This window comes from Mugil cephalus, chromosome 12 (assembly GCF_022458985.1).
Source record: "Mugil cephalus isolate CIBA_MC_2020 chromosome 12, CIBA_Mcephalus_1.1, whole genome shotgun sequence".
NCBI classification, from domain to species: Eukaryota; Metazoa; Chordata; class Actinopteri; order Mugiliformes; family Mugilidae; genus Mugil; species Mugil cephalus.
In genome coordinates, this window is record NC_061781.1 from 6,524,042 (window position 1) to 6,544,300 (window position 20,259).

General features: G+C 41.8%; 1 protein-coding gene across 1 annotated transcript in view; it reads left to right on the forward strand.

Annotated features, from left to right (window-relative positions):
- Window positions 1-20,259, forward strand: part of hdac4 (histone deacetylase 4) — a 124,087-nt gene that overhangs the window by 33,805 nt on the left and 70,023 nt on the right. The window contains exon 3 of the mRNA XM_047600382.1: window positions 13,782-13,844. Coding sequence (XP_047456338.1) covers window positions 13,782-13,844 — 63 coding nt within the window. The remainder of the gene's footprint in view (window positions 1-13,781; window positions 13,845-20,259) is intronic.

Consider the following 20,259-nt stretch of genomic DNA (forward strand, 5'->3'; position numbering starts at 1 on the left):
CATTCCCTCTGTAGACACTTATCGTAGTGGAGTTGTGTGTGAATAGTTCGTTGTGCCTGATGCTGTGTCTCTATTTCCGCTCGGTGTGGCACAGCCAAGATGGCCCTGGTCTGCATTGTTGTGGACAGGTGAACTGCTGTGCGTGAATGCGCGGGCACGGTGCACGAGCTCACATTTCAGTTTGGGTAGTGGCTTTTCATTTCGTTGAATCCCCAGGCGGGGACTGCACAGGTCTCGCTAATTCGGCTAACATCATTGACTATACATAATAGCACCTAACGGGAACTAATTCATGTGTCATTCATTGATTGCGTGATGAATCGAATTGACTACCTGGCTAGTGTGCAATGTAGGACTTAACTACCTGAGCAGAAGTTGGAGATAAAAGATTTGAGACCACATCGCCTGGAGGATTTAATCATTTCTCAAGCGGAAAAGACAAAACTAGGTCATTCAACCGGGAGTGGTTTAAGCAGAAAACTTGGTCAACCGGAGCTGTCGAAAAGGGCTTGGTAAGTCTAATTTATTTTTAATCTAAATGGAATTGATAATCTAGTTTAAATATTGCTTGAACTATAATGGAATTTGTGTAACGTGTAACTGGTGATACATGTGTGGGTGTGTGTGGGGGACATAACCAACCAAGCTGTTTACCTGTCTGTGGAGCTGAAATGGCTGTTTGGCTTTGGTATATTATACACTCACTGGCCACTTTATTAGGTACACTTTGCTAGTGAAAGTTTTCTTTGCCTTTAGAACTACCTTAATTCTTTGTGGCATGCTTTCCGAGGTTTTTGTCCATATTGACATGATAGCATCACGCAGTTGCTGCAGATTTTTCGGCTGTACATCTATGATGCAAATCTCCCGTTCCACCATCCCAAAGGTGCTCTATTGGATTGAGATCTGGTGACTGTTGAGGCCATTGGCATACAGTGAACTCATTGTCGTGTTCAAGAAACCAGTTTGAGATGATATGAGCTTTGTTACATAGTGCATAATCAGTCATAAAGGGATGGACATGGTCAGCAACAATACTCAGGTAGACTGTGGCATTTAAACGATCCTCAATTTGTACAAAGGGGCCCAAAGTGTGTCAAGAAAATATCCCCCCACATTACACCACCACCACCAGCCTGAACCGTTGACATAAGGTAGGATGGATCCATGCTTTCATGTTTATGCCAATTTCTGACCCTGCCATCCAAATGTTGCAGATGAAATCGAGACTCGTCAGACCAGGCAATATTTTTCCAATCTTTGTTGAGCCTGTGCCAACTGTAGTCTCAGTTTCCTGTTCTTAGCTGACAGGAGTGGCACCCGGTGTGGTCTTCTGCTTCTGTAGCCCATTTTCTTCAAGGTTCAACATGTTATGTGTTCAGAGATGGTATTGAGTTACTGTTCTCTGACCTCTCACATCAACAAGGCATTTTCGTCCACACAACTCTGGCTCACTGGTTATTTTCGGACCATTCTCTGTAAACCCTAGAGACGGTTGTGCGTGAAAATCCCAGTAGATCAGCAGTCCCTGAAATACTTAGACCAGCCCGTCTGGCATCAACAACCATACCACGTTCAAAGTCACTTCAATCACATTTCTTCCCCATTCTGATGCTCGGTTTGAACTTCAGCAAGTTGTCTTGATTACATCTACGTGACTAAGTGCATTGAATTGCAGACATGTGATTGGTTGATTAGCTATTAGTGTAAACAAGCAATTGAACAGGTGTACCCAATAAAGCGGCCAGTGAGTGTATGTGGTGACTTTATATATTGATTGCTGTGTATTGGGTGTGTTTTCTGTTGTTGTTACAGTGAGCTCTTGAACACTGCCGTTTGGTGGTTCTATTGATGTGATGATATGTCGTCAGTTGCACAGTGGTGTCGTGTTTAGCACTGATGCCTTCCAAGCGAGAAGGTCCGGTTCGAGTCTGGTTCATGGCCTCTTGCATGTTGCGTGAGTTTTCTCCAGCTACTGTTTTTTTTTTTTTTTTTTGTGAAGGCGTAGATTGTGGTATTTCTGGACTGCATCATACGATTTTCCTGCAAGGCCAGCATATTATCTCTCAAAGGCGCTAACATGCTGATAAAGCACACCATATCGATATCAACTCTTAATTCCGTTCAGCAACAACCCCACCCTGGGACAGAAAAGAACTCCCATGTTTTGAAACTTCATTGTGGTCAGTATGAATCATTTCTGTGTTACATCTGAAGGCAGATGGATCATGTGCCTTCCTGTCATCCACTGATAAATCCCCCAAGATACCTACAGTTTATTTCTCTGTGCCATCTGTTGCATTTCGCTTATTTTATCATATTTAATCCAATACATTTAATATATTTTTGGTGTGATCTGTGGTATGTCTTTTACATGATTGCCCGGTACTGTTTGCTGCATAATGTTTTACATCTGTTTGTTTTTTATTCCCCGAGAAATTAAACCACAATTTGATGAGAATTTACAGCTACTTGTATGCTATACCTCAAACCAAAAACCAACAGATAAATTCAACATTTACAAGACATATCTTATCCCAATGCAATCGTTTTATATGTCATTTAATTGGCCAGAAATGGAGGCTTTCTTCTTTCAAGGTTTAGTTTATGCAAGGTCTACCCATCAGAATATTTCCAGGTACACTTAGGATCATATGTCATTTTTATCTCCTTTGGTGGTATTTGCTTTTATTGGCCTTTAGTGTTTATTTGAAAGAATGCTGAATATTGACAACATTTTGGTCTTTTGTGACTTTCCAATCTTTGCTTGCCATTAAATCCAATGCAAAGCAAGGCAAAAGGTGGAAAAAGGTCCTCGTTAGAGCTGTACTGCAGTGCCTTAGTTTTAAAATGAAGGAGATTGGCTGAAATGAGTGTAGAAAGAGTTGATTTAGAAGAAAGGAGTGTGATGGTGAGGTGTGAGTAGGTTTCTCACACACACGGAGGATTTGTGCTGAAAATGGAGACAGAGCGGGACTTGGGGATTTATGGAGGCTCTCATATCGACTGGAGGAATTCCTTTGAAGCTTTTTCTTTCTCCCTCTGGAAGAATTTTATTAGTTAGGGACAGCCACTGGTTGGACACATTCTAGTGGAGGAACCAAAATGGAATGAACAGACAAGAGAAAGGAGGCGATCAACTGCCTAATGCTGTATGTGTAGCATGCTTACTTTATACAGGGAGTATGATTCATCTCCAGTTTAAATTATCAGTGAATTTGGGAACACCACGATGCTTGGCTGAGGTGAGCCAGGATATCCTGCACCTTATCTCAGCTGTTGTGCGTAATTGACAATATTGCCAGGATCAACTAATGCAGTGGTTCACACTGCATGAAAATGTTGTGCTCTCTTCTGTCTCAAAAGCATCATCCTTGTCTTTTATTTGTATTAATTCAGGACCACTGACAAACCTGAGTTATTGGACAGGTGTTTGCTTTTCCTCACAGTAAAAGTATTGATTTGTACAATATTAAAGTTTACTTTTATTGTCTTATTTCCAGAGTCATACAGCAATGTCAAATGATTTGTTGGTGGACTTGTGAAGCTGATCATTTGTCTTGAAATATCTGAAGTGTGTGTGTGTGTGGGGGTATGGGTGTGTGTGTGTGTGGCGTCTGTTTGCTTTTACTCTGCGTCCAGTTGGAAAGAAACGTAGGTCAGTTACCTTGAGGACTTTGGAGTACTTTCCATTTCAGTTTCATTTTGAATTTCAGCTTAATTTTCTCTACCGTTGTCTTGTATCGCTGATGAGAGTGAATTGGATTTCAGAGTTTTGGGCAGAGTTTGTGGATTAATGTTGCGTGGTGATTAAATCAACATAGTTTGCAATGAATGATTAAATGACCATTTAAGATAAACAGGGTTGCCTTACGATGCCAAGTTGCAAAGAATTTTGCACCAAATGTGCAACTTCTGCTACTACTTTCCAACCTATTTCCAATCTTTTCAAATAGTTTTTAATTTCTTATTGAGTGTCAGAGATTCTCATCAAGATTACAGAGGTTTATTTACATGAGGAATTTTGATATGCCCATACATTGAGTATGATACCATACTTGCATTGTAAGGTCAGTCCATTACTGGTGATGGGGAAGCCTTTGTTACATTTTTCGGTAACATACTCACACAATTTCGTGTCAGTCTCTTTACAGCGGCCTCCGGAATGCTTTTCTCTGTCTGTTCATGTTTTTAAGGTTTTCTTTTTGTGCTCGCCATTTGACATTATGTGACTCCGTGTTTTCACGCTGCTTGGCAGCTGTTTGATGACTCGGTAGTGTTAATTACCATTATCTTGAAGTTGGCATCGTAACTTCTTCTCCGTTGTAACTTGGTGAGCTTTTGAACCACTTTGCTCCAAACAATCACGTTCACGTCGCTCTTCCATCTTTACCGGTCATCGGCTAAGTTGTAGTTGTCAGTTTATTGTGGAGTGTGAGTATAAAAAAGTGTAGACCCCGAAGATGTAGTCAGTCTAATGGCTAATATTCGTGAAACCCATTCATGACAATTAAAATTGTAGGGTACAACATAGACCTAGACTGCTCATTATCCAGGAAAAACCTGTTCAGTAATATAAAATGAAATTGGAATACAGAATGGGCAAGAACCCAACCACTTCCCATAATCTGACTTAGAAACCTGGGCGTACCACTGCTTTCACTTTGTGGGCAAACCCACAAATTTACGCAGCAAACCTGTAGAGGAACACTAGCTAATCGCAGGCCTCTACGACACGCACAGAAACGCACACGTACACACACACACAATTAACATAATTCAGCATGTCGGGACACGTTGGGAATCACACCCATATTCCAGGCATCAACACACACAGTGAATACAGGTCTTGTGAAAACAGACTGTAGTACACAAAAGGTGTAATTAACTCCACTGGCTTTTCAGGTCCAGTTTCAGTTTCTCTTGACCTCTAAAATGTAGCCTTGTGCCTGCAAGGTGCTGTAGCAGGGCATCATACTCATACTCATACTCATACTCATACTCATACTCAGAGAAAATTTTTTTTCATCATCATGTGGTCTCATCCATGTCTTTTGAGCAGGTGGTATTGGCGTGCGGTGCAGTACGATCTATTGACCACCTCGGCTTGAGAAAAATCCATTTTGTTCTTTCACTTTTGGAGGAGAAATAGATTAGCCCTTGATATTCAGGTGTTCAGTTAAGCTAAAAGCTACACCTTATAGGCCAGTTATGTAGCATTGAGATCTTCTGTGGAATTTCTTCTACTTTTTCTTTTTTTTTTCCTTCCCTTTGTCAGCTGGGCTTACAAAACAAACTTGCACTGAAATTCAGAAGAATAACCGTGATGCATGTGGGTTGGGCGCACTACTTTAACATCTGATATAGAGAGTTACTTTGCAGATGTATAACAACTGGTCTTGGAGCATAGTGAGCATATCATAATAATACCTCAACACCCTTAAAAGTAACAGCAGTAACATTTATGGTTGTTATGAGTATTTGCTCTGCTGACTCTATTTACTTCTTTTCACTTGAAACATTTATAAAATATAGTATTTGACCATGGCCCTTGAAACTTTTGTATACAGCTGTATATACTGCAGCATTTGTGACCTAGTGTGTAGCCAGTTAGTGGAATCTACCATGTGATGTCCACATGTGTCGTCCTCTTCCAAACAGAAAGGCCCTTCTCTTTACCCAGTGACCCCTCCGCTCCCGTGCAGATGTCTCTGTTTCTTTTAGTAGACTTTCAGGCCTCTCATAAACACACTCGGATAGCTGGTGTCTTACGTGTCACATGGATCTCCTGTCTCCCTTGTGGACTCACTTCATGTTGTCTGCCTGCTGCTAGACCACATGGCCTCTGATTGGGAGCAGTTATTGTGTGTGTTGAGCTGCAGTGAGGGGGACGAACTGTGAAACCAGAACATCTGACTAAAATCTAAAATCTAAACTGTGTGTGTGTGTGTGTGTATGTGTGATTATCCTGGTTGAGGTCAGTGTGGATCGTTGCAGTTTATAGACATGTGCACTGTACTAAGGGTGGACTGGTTTATTAGACAGTTTGTGGCAGTTCACTATGGAAATATTTGGATTCAGATGGTTTCATTAAAGTTTGACTGATGTTCCTGCTAAGTCGTTGATTCTGTTGTGTGTTTGTGATGCTGCACGTGAATATACAGTACCCAGTGATTGGCTTTGCCGGCTTTTACTTTGGAAGGATCTAGGAGAGCTGGAGACTGTAACAGCTGACACAGTGAATCAATACTGGGAATATCTACATTTAGAAAACTAAGTACATCTCATAGAAAATGTTGAATACACACATTTGAATATACAAGCATTTGTATCCTTTTGTAAAAGTAAATGTATGTATACAATGCTTTTCTACCTGTTGGTACTCAGTGCACAGTCACAATGACACATCTCGTTCATGCAAGCACTCATTGCCTCATCAGTGCCGGGCTCTGGGAGCAATTCTGTTTTCAGCGCATGTCGTCCACGAGCAGGAGATTGAAACTCTAACCCTCTGGTTTGTGCACAAGCCTGCTGTACCTACTGAGCCACAGCTGCTAAGTAAAGGTGGCAATTAAAGAGCACAAAAGAAATATTATTTTTATGAAATATCAAATTTGTTATATTGTATGGAAACGCTCTTTTCCACAGAAGCTTCCACTGACCGTCCTTGTATGATTGTAGTTCTACACACAAACATATTTTGTATGTATACTATAAACTCATTATAGTCTTGCTTTGTCCTTTAAAACCATCAGAAGACCACACACACACACACACACACATAAACACACACATAAAAAGACGGAGCAGTCTAAATAAAGTCAAGTTTGTGGTTCGTCTTGTAGGTTTGAAATGCCCAGAGGAAGTGATGAGTAGCTGGTAAACATGGCCGCAGCACCAACAAGTGGTTTTTAGCAGCGCAGTGGTAAGATGTTATTCATGGGTTTCGTCCTGCGCATACGTTCAGAGGGCAGCAGAAGGAGCCAAAAAACCTCCAGATATGCTGTGCTTCATTCACAGGAAAAACAAAGAATATCTCCCGCTTTTTGTGTGTTATGAAACCCAAACATGACACCTTTCTTTCATTACTTGCCTACGTGCATTTATTCATAATTATTCAACTTATCAAACAGAGCACAGAGTAAGCGTAAAGAGTCATGTGTTTTGTAATGGATTGAAACTAACACAGTTTTTTAATTGTCTTTGCGTGTGCTTTCACCATGGGTATTCGAACCCACAAAAAATACCAATTATTTTTACATAAATACATGACATACAGTATACTCTTATGTGTATACTCTTACTCCTTCTGCTGTAGTAAAACGTGGCAATAGATGGATCTTTGGTAATTTTAATTTAACTAATGACCTGGTAATAAAAGTTCCTTCTGAAAGTCAGTGTGTGATCTCCCGTATGATGATGAGTGCTATTGTCCAAAGACCACATAACTAAAGACTTATCTGACTGAAATCGTACCTTCAGCTGATCAGTGATTGTAGGTGGAGTAATTTCAACAGACTCGGAGTCAACGACTTAACGTAAAAGTCGATCATCATAGCGCAGGCAAGTTAGCCTCCTGTTTTTAGATGGAATGCCACCTTCGTTTTACAAAGTTTCCACGGTAACAGGACAGCCTCGCAGATTACTTCTTCTTTCACGAGGTGTTAATCAGTGTCATTGGGCTGGATAAGTTCGCATGTGGGAAAACAGCGTGGTGTTTTCATGATGGGACAAATCCAGGAAGCCCGGGATTGTCTGACCAATACAAATTTCCGCCCGGAACCCGACCGTGTTGTTCAGAGGTTGAAAGCCACACAGGCTTATTCTTCAGTGACTATCACTCTTAAAGCTGTTTTCGCACTGGACTGGTTTTACCTTGGAACCGTCAGTGATTTGTAATGGTAACGGAGGTTGTCTTTGACCTTGAGCTCGTGTGAATCAGCCATGTCTGTAAATTGTACATTAAATGTTATACCACATATTACCCACCCTATTTCTCGTAACATAACAAAGTCAAGATGTCACTGACCCATGTACCCATTTAGACGGATAAATCAAACATTAACGTGTACATCAGAAGAGGTGGGGCTGATTGACATACTGCCAGGTTGTAATTTCCTCCTCATCATGCCTTATTTTTTAAAATGCATTTGTTATTGTAAGTTATTATAAGTTAAGTAAATTTGCAAAGTAACTAAAGCTGTCAAAAAGTGTAAAATGTCCTCTGACGTTTTAGTGAGTGAAGCATAAAGTAGCAGAGAGATGTCTATGGATAGCAAATTTGAGTAAACCACAGAGTTTTTTTTTTATTATCCCATGCAAATGTGCCACATAAAACAGGGATGTAGGGGGGTCATTTCTAAATCACAGGTAAAACTAATCTTATCCGGATGGGGCTAAAGTGTGACTGTCATCATGTGTGGACTAGTATTACCTGGAGACCTCTAGTAATTTGCAAGAATCAAATGCATGAATCAGCCACGCCTGCCATTTGTAAAGGGAAAAGTACACAGCAAATGACCTGCTATGTCTCTCCATACTTAAAGGTCCTGTGATAATACTAGCCATGTACGAATCCATGCAGTCATGCAGTTGTCATCCACCTTGTCATGGCCAAGGAGCCTTGAGCAAACACCTAACCCCCAAATTGTTCCCTGGGCTCTATGCTAGTGGTCTCCTGCTCCAAGTGTACACACTACTGTGTTAACGAATAGATGCAGGGAAAGAATTTCCCCATGAGGGATTAATAAGGGAATAAATACAGTTTATGATAATCCGGACCTGGAAATTAACTGAAGCAGTTACAAATATGCACGTGATACAGTATTTATCTGATTTTTTTATGAAGTGGAAACGTAAATGAACAAAGCCTTGACATCATATCTGGGGGTGATGTCTCAAAGATTTGAGTAAAACACAGAGGTAGCTTTTCCTGGGCCTCTGTGAAGCATGCAACACAGATGCAGGGGGTCATTTCTAAACCACATGACGTCCTTTCGTGCCATAAAACTTAAATCCCCTCGAGTAAACCGCCTCGAAGAGGGAGTCGAGTCTCTCCTCTAAATGCAGCAAATTGGAAGTTGATCTGGTAGAAAGTACTTTTTCAGTCACATGATGGATCTCTCATTTTGGAATGAATCTCTTCATATGTTGGCTTCTCAGCAGATTATCTTGTGGTTTAGAGTGGCGGTGACAGGTTGGCGTTGCTGGCACACGCTCAGACTGGCTCAGAGTTTGGTTGTAGCAGAAGGGCAATTTTGGTGGAGCCTCAGCAGACAGGATGGCATAGTTGGCAGGAGTGGAGGGTGGCAGAGCTCTGATGGTGATATTGAGGGCTCAGAATACACCAGACTGAGATACAGTGGACTAGACAGGTTGGCGTGACTGGCACAGTGTTGGGATGGCGGCTATGGGCAGGTAGAGGTAAAGGTTTCCCAGAACAAGGCAACTCTGTGCCTTGGTGTACTAGCAGGAAGAGAGCTCGTCTACATATTCCGACCATACTGTGTGCCACTCTCTATGTGCATATTTCTGAAGGTATTCTGTGTGTATGTTTTTTTTGCATTGCGAAAGGGCTCCCCTCAGCACTGTAGACCGGGTGTGTATCTACTGAACCAGACACTCCTGCTTCCTGCCCTAGCCTCTGAGCCAACTTGTCGTTTTGCCAGGCATCGGTAACTTGGCACTCCCCCTCTTCCTTTTCCATGTGGTGATCACGTATGTCTATCCACAAGGAAGTCTGTCGATACATCTAGGCTTTTACAAATGGACATGTCACATGGAACAAGAGCAAATCCCTTTCCGGCCTAGGCTTGAAGGCACACATGTGCTTTGTCATAACTTTTATGGTCGTGTGTATGTGTCTACTCGGGAATATGCGTAACATTTCCTGAGGGGCATATGGCACAGGTCAAAACATTAGTGTAACACAAGGCAATCACCAAGCTGCAAAAATACCCCACAGGACATTACTTACTTTGATAATCGCATATTGCTACAAAAGAAACGCAACAAACATGTCTTCTAACTAGTAATTGTCGATACCAAATGAGTCTTTTGTTAACGCAGCAAAGCTACCTCCTGTGATAGTGTGATGCTCCACTACAACCTCATTCTGCTTGAAGTGGCCCTCTTGTCACTCATGGAGTCTAAAACAGCCAGAGCTCAGACCACAGTATGAGCTGTAAGTGTCAGTGAATCTGTCTCTCTCATCCCTCTTGAACTTTATCTCTTGTTACTGCCATAAATGCAGATAATAGTTTTATTGAATAAAGGTCCTCTCTGCACCGAAACTGTGAAACAATAGCGAAGTGATTTGCACATTATGGATTAGTAAAAACTTGCACACGGATCCAGTGGACTGTGCACATAGGCCCCCGATCTATTACGACTGGCCGCTGAAGACAGTTAATCAACAGCATGCTTTGAGCAGGGCACAAGAAATTAGACCAGGCTGGAGGGTTCCATACTGTCACCGGAGTAGCTATCCAGATGTAAGTTATTGATTAACAAATTGAAAATCCACTTCTTATCATCCAGTCCTGTTAAAGTGAAACAGTGACATACAAATCAAGCAATGTGAGGCTCTAGGAAACTAAAACATATTCCTTTTTGGTGTGTTTACAATTTGTGCATGATAGATGACTTGGAGATTAAAAGATGCTTCCTTTTTACTACATATTTTCCCAAATAAAACGGCTACCTTATGTGTCATAGATTGTACTTTTCTGCAGAGATAAGCAGTGTGCATCAACAATATTCGCTCCTCCCCCTCTCCATGAGAACAGTAATGTGTCTCTTGATGTAAAGTGTAATCAACAAAACTTGCTTCACATAATGGAGAGAAACCGCTTGCCCAAAATGTTATTCAGCCCATATAGCTAGCACTGTGAGTGCTCCTCTAGCCACGTACTGTTAAAGGACCAGCATGCAGAATTGAGAGACATCTAGTGGTAAGGTTTCAGATTGCAACCAACTGAATACCCCTCCCTCCCTCACTCATACCTTTGCTATGGAGGACGCCATCTACGTATAAACGTGAAAGGCAGTATTTGGTTTATAGAAATATGGTGCATGCATCATGGAAGGCTCCCTGGACAAGGACCAGCTCCCTAGGTAGATTTGACGGGGTTATTTCCAGATAATGGAAACATAAAATATATGGAAGCCCCTACACACTGTTCCCTTAAATGCAACCATGCCCAGTTTATTTGATATTGAGGCTCTTTAAGAGTAGTGCTAGTATTTATAGCACTCACTCGATGTGAAGGAACACTCTTAATCTGTAAACAAAACAAAAAAAAGTCTCTCTGTCTCTCTCTCACTCTCTCGCTCTCTCGCTCTCGCTCTCGCTCTCTCGCTCTCTCTCTGTGTATTTGTTTGCTGTGGTTCCCATGGAGACTTTCTCTCATCACTGTGTGTAAAGGCAGAAAGCACTTGACCCGTCTTCCTCCTCAGGCGTCAGAGGTCGTTGTGGACAACCTATAAAGCTGCCTGCTTTCCATGAGATACGTTTCCTGTACACACAGATAAATATACTCATTCTTCCCTCTGTATTTCCATACAGTCTCTCCCTGCACGTCCCAGCCCGCACACACATGCATGTTTGCCATTCACATTTTCCGCCACGCTCCCTTTCCCCATACCATATCATGGTGTATGTCTTGTGTTTGTTTGAGGGGATTTCAAGAGAAACGTGAAAAACGAAGGCGATGGCTGTTGTGCAACAGAGGGAAGATGCCGAACAGTCACTTACACTTCCAGCTCTTCCTTTGTGTGTGTTTGAGTGTGTGATTGCTTGGCCTGTCTCTTGCCCATCAAGCTCTGGTGTCATCTTTCTGCCATCTGCCACTGCCACCCTACTGACATGCATGCACATACTGTATTCAGCTTTCTTATAATACTCGGCTCAAGTCTTCTCTTCTCTTCTCTTCTCTTCTCTTCTCTTCTCTTCTCTTCTCTTCTCTTCTCTTCTCTTCTCTTCTCTTCTCTTCTCTTCTCTTCTCTTCTCTTCTCTGTTAAAGAAACAAAAGGAAGCGAGCTTCGCCCATAATCTAACATTGAGGAAGTGCATGCGGTGTATGTGTTTGTATGTACAATATGAATATTTAATTCAGCCCCTCCCTCTGTCATGTATTAATCATGGAGCAGTCTGCTTAGGCTGAAAATAGCGCCTAGCAACCCAGAAAAACAGAATCCATAGTAGTTGTGGGTATGTCATGTGCTGCTGCTCGTTCATGTGTGACACAGCACATGGTCTCCTTTCACATTTTCCTTTCTTCCCCTCTAGACTTTCTTTCCTCTTGTTTGTCTCCACTGAGTCGGGAATGATGGCGATTAACATTTTCGATCTTTGCATGAGCGACATTTCCAAACTTACGTACCGTTTCCCCTACAGTCAGCAAAGCGCGGGCGTCTTTAAAAATGTTTACGAGTCATAGACGCGATTTTTGTCTGGAGTATTGAGCTCTCTATCTGCAGACACCCACTGAGTACAGACACAGTTGGAAATGTGTAACTTGATGAGAGTTTGCTTCCTGAAGGTGGTGATGACTGCAGGATTACTGACCCCACCATCCGCACCAGCTGCCAGTCTTAACAGTAGTGACTGTGTCATATCAGCCCAGTTATGTTTCCTGAAACATGGGGACAAGTTTTGCTTTTGCTTAGCGGGCATTGATGTGTTCATGTATTTAAGGCTGCAGGGGAAATGAATGGCAACTCAAAAACTGAAGCTAAAGCGGCACAGACGACATCTTTGCTTCATGTAATGTGAAGCTATTTGTGTTGGTTGCTCAGAAAGGTTGACGTTACCAACGCTGTTTAAAATCTGATAAGGAGCTCAGATTGAGTTCAGACGACCATCACATTTGAACTATTTGTCGCTAAATCCAATATCCACGTTATTACTGCAAAGACAGATGGTCATAATCTTATTCTATGTGCGTACATTTCATTCACTGTATAATTAGTTTTTAACAGTTATGATAGTAATTTGACAAAATAACTTTAAAGGACGAACAGTTCATCGAATAAGGTATTTGTTGAGACAGTTTAGAACAATTCAATTACACGCAGGTATAGTTTTCTCTGTATAGGCTAGAAAATGCCCCAGACTCAGATCCTGATACTTATCTTGAATTTGTCAGTTCAGTTAAATACATCAACTATGGCAGGGGTAGATTACATGTTTGCATGTGTATCCCACCATAGTTTTTAAAAGCTGGTCTTTCTGGTATTTAATCGCTTGTTTATTGCTGTTATGTTTTATCATCGACTGCACTATATATTTATGGTAAGACGAAGGCCTGTGTCTGTTTAGGCTTTGAAAACACATTTAAGGGCCAGGCTCCTGACAGTCTCCTACACCAGATTAATCACGTTGGATTTCTCGGGCATAGACATGAAACATTTTTAGAATATCCTGCATTAATGGAACAATTGCATATATGCAAATGGAATCGACGGCAGTCTGAAATGTGGATCAGTTTAAGTAAGGGCTTTGACATGTTGCTCGTGATCTCTTTTCTTTTTCTGTCTTTCTACCATTGTTTTCTTAACTTTCCTTCAGATTACACTAATCCTAATTTCCTCAGCGCCCTAATCCAAGGGTAAATACTCTCACTAATGAGGGCTAGAAGGGGTGAAATGAATGCTATTTAGCTTAATCCAGCGCTGCAGAGTGGAGCATAATTGAGAATTCATTTGAAGCCCGTTTGGATGTTAGTTTTGTTGCCGCACTGATGATCATGCTTAACTTGGCTTTTCCTACTCTCTGACAGGTGGCCTGACCAGCAAGGAGGAACCACTGGAATTTATTAAACCGACTTCACGCAACCATTTTGGTAGGACTTCTATGTGTGTGTGTGTCTGAGTGTAAACTGAATTTGGATCAGTGGTGATGGACTGATATCGCAGTGGTTTTAAGTCGCACTGTAGCGATTGTTGGGTTCATTCAAACTAAAAGAGCACAGACAAACTACCTTAATAGACAGGGTCCATGAGATGCCTCCTCAGTCTTATTTATTAAAGGATGTACGTTTGCTGCTCTAAAGATGCTGTGATTTATTGGTCGAACAAATAATATTTTTTTATACCTAGTGCAAAATCCTTGAACACACACCAATCAGCCACAACATTAAAAATTGACCACATTGACTGACCAGTTATCTATTGGTTGATCCACAGAAGCCCCTCCCCTCAACCCATAGGACCCAAAGCCCCCCCCAACAACATTCTGTTACCAGACACCACAGGACACCCTCAGACCCATGTCTATTCACTAATGAGTCACAAGGGGAGACCTACAGGACTACCTACTAAAGAGACCGACTATAGACGACTAATGTTAGAAAGGTGGTCATAATGTAATGCCTGATCAGTGTATCTATCAAAGAATAACAGACTTCCAATTTTGGGGGGGAAATAAAAAAGATTTATTATACAATGCCAACTGTTCCCGTCTGAGGCCAAATATAGATGAGGGATAGTTCTGTTGAAAGTTTGTAGTAAGCCAAAACATTTCAACTGCCAGATTTTTTTTTTCTTTTTTTTTTGGGAGCTCAGAAATTAAGAATGAAGCTTTCACTTCTCCGTTTCCCTTACTGTTAGCGGTTCATTTTCTCAGTATTAGGAAGGTGGTCATAATGTAATGTCTGACTGGTGTATGTTGCTCAAAGTTGTCTCATGCCTCGCTTCCCATCAGTTAAATTTCACATGATTGACATACTTTACATTGAGCAGAAGGAACAGAGACTTTTTTTTAGAACCTACATGGGAACAGATTTTCCTATTTGTGGCGGTTTAAAAATACGAGTGTTGGATCCAGTCTCGTGTGGAGCAGCACGTGTGATTACAGAACGTTGACGCTCGGAGAGGGATTTGGTGATAACCGCGGTCATACCTTTACTTGCTAATGTGTGGCTTAAGACAACACTCTGTCAGAGTCTGTTTATGAGGACACTTGTCATTTGGTCCCAAGCATGTAATCATTTCCACCACTTGACGTTGCTTGTTGTTTTTTAGTTAGTACTTAGTTGCCAATGTGTTGTTCAGAGATCAACTCCATTTAGAGTTTGCGCTCTGTATGTCAACGCACATGTGCACACGCTTTTTAAAAAAGAAGAACAGATTTTCCTTGAACTTCATGTCCTTGTTGACAGGAGTGTAGGATGATCACGCCACATCAGCATGTCATCAACCCACAACCGGTATTTTTGCTCCATGTGGCAGGAGGAAATGCTGATGCAGCAGTGATGTCACAGATATGGGTGCCAAAACCTGGAACCGTAGTCTGCTAATGGCATGTTTCACAGCCTGTAGGAGTCACACATGTAATGGCATAAACACACACATGTACACGCGTAAAGCGTTGCACACATGATTTAAACCCCTCCCGCAGTGCCATCAGTAGACATCAGATTAGTAAATGGTAAACAGCCGTGTTTTTCTATAGAATAAAAATGCACTATTGGTACTCAGATTGCTTCATAGACACAATTACCTGTCTATCCATCCTGGTTTATGGACTATCCCCCAAATAAAATCTGAATCTACATGAAGGAGCCACCTTGACCTCAGCATCGTGGACTTAATCGTTACTACCTAAAGAGAAACAAGACGCTAACCTCTGTATTGCCTTCTTTTTTAGCCAAACTCACCCTGTTTTTTTGACTATTTATAAAGCCTAAAGTATAATGTGTCACCTAATTGGGTGCTACATGTGTGTAGCCAACTTCTTTTCAACTAATTACAAGACACCTCTCTTCTGAAGTCATGGGTGGTTTTCCACATTTATATGAAATGATGTGATATAAAAACATTTGAGGACATGTCATATTTGTCCCAGACGACAACTGGAAGGCATATGCGTTGACGTTCTTAGCTTGATGCTGTTATTTTTTTTTTTACAATTAATAATAGGTTTTGTTTTCCTTTTTTCAGACACAGATTTCTTAAATAATAGAATGATGTTACTCGTACCTTGACATGTTCAGGCCTTGCTCAGAAGTGTCACCGATGGTAACGTGGTCTTATCAGCTGATGCAAATGAGGTGTGGAAAAAAAGACAAGAGCAATAAAAGAAAAGGCGCACATAGAAAAATACAAATCAACCATAACCGACCACTGCAGAAGAGAAAATCATATCATGGACTGGAACAAGGTTATAGTCATCCGCACAGAAGACGACAGACACCAACGTTGGATCAGAGAAGTGAGGCCTGGGGAGGATGGACAGAGACAAGAGATACTTGTCATACTCACACTGAATACTCGGACACCTGGACAGTGAGGAACATGACTGTCCAATCGGATTGACCGCTGTCAAAACTGACAGGTCACACCTCGGTAACATCAGGTGATAAGACTACGTCAACTTACCATTGGCGGAAACATGTCGAGGTTTAAGTAACATCATTCTATTATCTAAGAATTCTGTGTCTGAAAACGAAACCTATTATTTATGTTCTTTTTTTTCTTTCTGAATGTGTTTTTTCCAATATACCAGGGACTATAGTACATATTACATCATTATACATTTTTTATTGGTTTGTTTGTTTTTGTTTTAGTATAATTAAAGAAGGAGCCTAATTAAGGATCATAGTTTGGGAGGAAAAGGGATTTTAGACTGGTTAGAACATTGTAGTACTCCCTAAGATATCTCTCTCTTTTTTTTCTTTTTTTTTTTTTTTTATTCTGTGAAGAAAACAAATTGCAAGTAGGCCTGGTAGACTTATAGTCCATTTACACCAACATAAGTCTTAGTAGAAATTATTTTAATGATTTTGACATTTACAGGTAGTTTAAGTTTCTCCCTAATGACAGAGAGACTGAGCTGGGTGTGTGGGTGTGTGAGCATATTGAGAGATGGAGAAGCGTATTGGTCGGTGAGTTCACGGTATTTGGTAACGTAGCACGGTTTTTCTGTGGTTTGTAAGCCCATGTTCTTTTGTAATAGTGACAGCTAGAGATTAACCTCTAACAGCTGTCTCATGTAGATGGAACCAGGACCTTGAGTACACTGCTGTCATAAGCATGGCCTGTTGCGGTTTGTTGCACTTTCCCTGCTATTATGAAAATATTGGATCAGTGGCTCGTTGACAGAGAAAGCCGAGTTCACTGCTGTCATGTATTAGGATGTGTTGCATGCAAGCGCTTGACACTAAATCCGTCAACACTACATCTGGGTAACAAAAAGCCTCGTAAATAGTGCAGCATGTTTTAGACAAGTGCTTCGACATTGCGGTGTATCACAGCTCTAGCCTGTAGATATTACTTTGTTGGCCAAACATGGCGTTACGTGACAATAACAACATTAGTCACTCGGTGGTCATCTGCCCTTGGTCCTGCTGGTCTTGGTTGTGTTTTCCAAATTATCTTTGGGATCTTGAAGAAGTTCACCAGGACACGTCTGTCCAAATGGGTATTGAAACTTTTGTGCATTGTAAGGCACACACACACACACACAGGCTCCATCAGTGCTGGCATTGGTGTCAGTGTCCAACAAAAACAACCCACGCCGAAATGCTTGACAGCAGAATGATTCAATTTCTGTTGGCGTCAAAGAGCGATTTGAGCAAAGACACCACCAGACGCTACTGTGCTATGGGCTGCTCTTGTTTCTGGACGGCCCCTGCTGGCTGCGTCCACTCGCAAGTCCACTGCAAGTCCTCTGTGTTGCTTCGTCCTCACCCCGTTGCATAAAATAAATACGCTGGCTGTCTATCTGTAGCATCCTCTGCACCCAAATATGGTATTTTTGTTGTTGGAAACACAAGTAGTTTGCTATGCCAGCAAGCAACTAGAGCACCCCACCTGGATTCCTAGAGGTGCTGAAACTGCTTCTAGCTTTTCTGGGAACCAGTCAGTACATTTACATTCACATGGAAAAAAAAAAAGATTGCCTCGATCCGACTTTAACTGGATAACTTAAGCGCATGTAAACTGTTTCTTCGACTAAAATTATCCAACTAAGACACCAGGATAATGCGAGTGGAAATAGTTTTTCTCCGGCATGTACACGCCTTAATCAGACTTTAACTAGACAACGCGTGTGCGCATGCTCCACAACCGCTGCACTGGCATATGACCCTGGAACAAAAACATTCAAGAAACACGGTTGCAGAAGAAGAAGCTAACCAGAGGCAGTAGAAGAACCACCTGAGGGTTAGCGTGCAGCCTATCTGCAGCATGCACATTATGTATGAGATTTAAAAAACTGGACTATTATCCATCTTGTTGTTTTTTGAAATGCCGGTCTGTTGCAATGGACTCCGGTTGTTTATTATATGACCGTATAAGGCGGGATTAACCTGCTGAAAGTATCGCCACCTAGTGTGGAGGAGGAGGACGTGTTCCTGTCAGTTATTCGATTTTCTCCGCTGCATGTAAACTGGAACAAGTACCACATTCAGAAAGTTGAATTTTGAGCACAGCTCGATTAACCTGTGCATGTATTTGCACTGAGTGAAGTCACTGGTTCTTGGAGGACCTAAGAAACCGAACCCGAGAGAAAGAAAAACCTTTTGTAATTCACACTACCCAAATTGCACATGCACTCAAAAAAATATAAAACAAAGAAACACCAGTCCTATATATATCATTCATGTAAATACTAAGAAGTTGAAGTTTGCTGAAGTTGAAGACAAACGGATGAAAGTTGTCCAGATGGGGATTGGTCACCTGTTACCAATTACACATTTATATACAGCCGCATCACAAGATTGAATACATTTAGTTGAGAAGCGCTGTCTGTTCCAGCCCTAAGAATAACTAAATGTTTAAATGCCTGCCAAAATCAGGACAACGGCATTTTATTGGAATAAGTGCAATCCAGTGCTCTGTTAACACGTTCATAGAATGTGTTGGAATGAATTAACCGTGTGCCAAGAGCAAGAGTGACACTTCCTGTGTGTGCGCGCTGGTGCCTGTATGTTCTATGTTATAAAGTCCATTTCAGCAACACCCTAATGATGCGGCAGCAGCTGCAGTTGGCGCCAACCTTAAAGTCATCAGTCAGTGTGAGGTTGTGTACTTTTTCTTCTTTTCAATCAAAGGTAGAAATGAGCGCTAATCAGAGTCGGTGATCAATCTAAAGTGGAATTTAAAAACGGATGGAGAGGAGCATCAAGGAAGAGGATGATGAGGAAGGCTCTCTGATGGAGACAGATTTGGGTGCATATTAATCAGGATGACTAAATTGCACACAGGAGGAGGTAGTGTAAGAGGAACAGAAGTCAGCACCTTTCGGAGTCACTTCCACACACGGATGCGAACGTAGGTTTGAGCATCTGTACCTGTGAATGCACGTGACATAAGTGAGGGGAGTGACGACGTACAGGCTAAACAAACATGTATTAATGAGTGTGTGTGTGTGTGGGTTTGTGTGTGTTTGCATGCCATGTCTGTCCATCCATTCCACCGCATAGGCTAAACTGGGCTGTGTTTTTTTTTTTTTTTTCGTCTTCTCCGCGAGCCAAAACAGCTTTCTCCCACTCTGCACAAATTAGCAGCAGCCCACGCTCCACTCACACATAACTGTCAGAGCACAGACGCTGCAGGGAGTGAGGGGGAGGGAGGGGAAGGTGAGAGAAGTGATGAGGAAGGAGGAGGAGGAGGAGAGAGGAAGACAAATTGAGAGAAGAGGATGGAAAAATAGAAGAGTGGAGTGAAGAAGGAGCAGAAGTGATGGATAATTTCAACCAGAAGTGGTTTCGTAGCTACGGAACGGCTTCGTTAGGGCTCCTTTCATCAGGGTCTGCCTGGTGTGCACACTGGTAATCTGCAAGAGAAGTGACAGTTGTGTCTTTTTTTAAATTTTTTTTTTTTTTTTAGTCTTAAGACTTTAACACACATGTCCATTTTCTGTCTGCAAAGTCCCGATATAAAGGCTTAGCGAAACAAGAGGCAGGGGAGCAAGTTGACAGAGCGGTTCACGCAGGAAGTGGCGGACCTGTTGGCCAACTCCTGTCCTCTGGCTGAGCAGCTAATCTTATATTTATTTAGAGTTGTCAATAATCTATGAGCACTTAAGAATCTGAGGGCGAGTTAGTGGCAGAGGCAGGAGTGTGGAGGATAAATGCAATGAATGGGGGTGGAGTGGTGAAAGAGGGAGATAGAGGAGGCGACCAATTTGGAGAGAAGAGGGCCCAGAGAAGTAGAAAAAGAGGGGTGAGGAAAGGCACATTATGCTAATGTCGCCGCACTCATTACCATTTCAAAACTCTGGAAAGGAAATCACAAAAAAGTGAAGGGAAACAT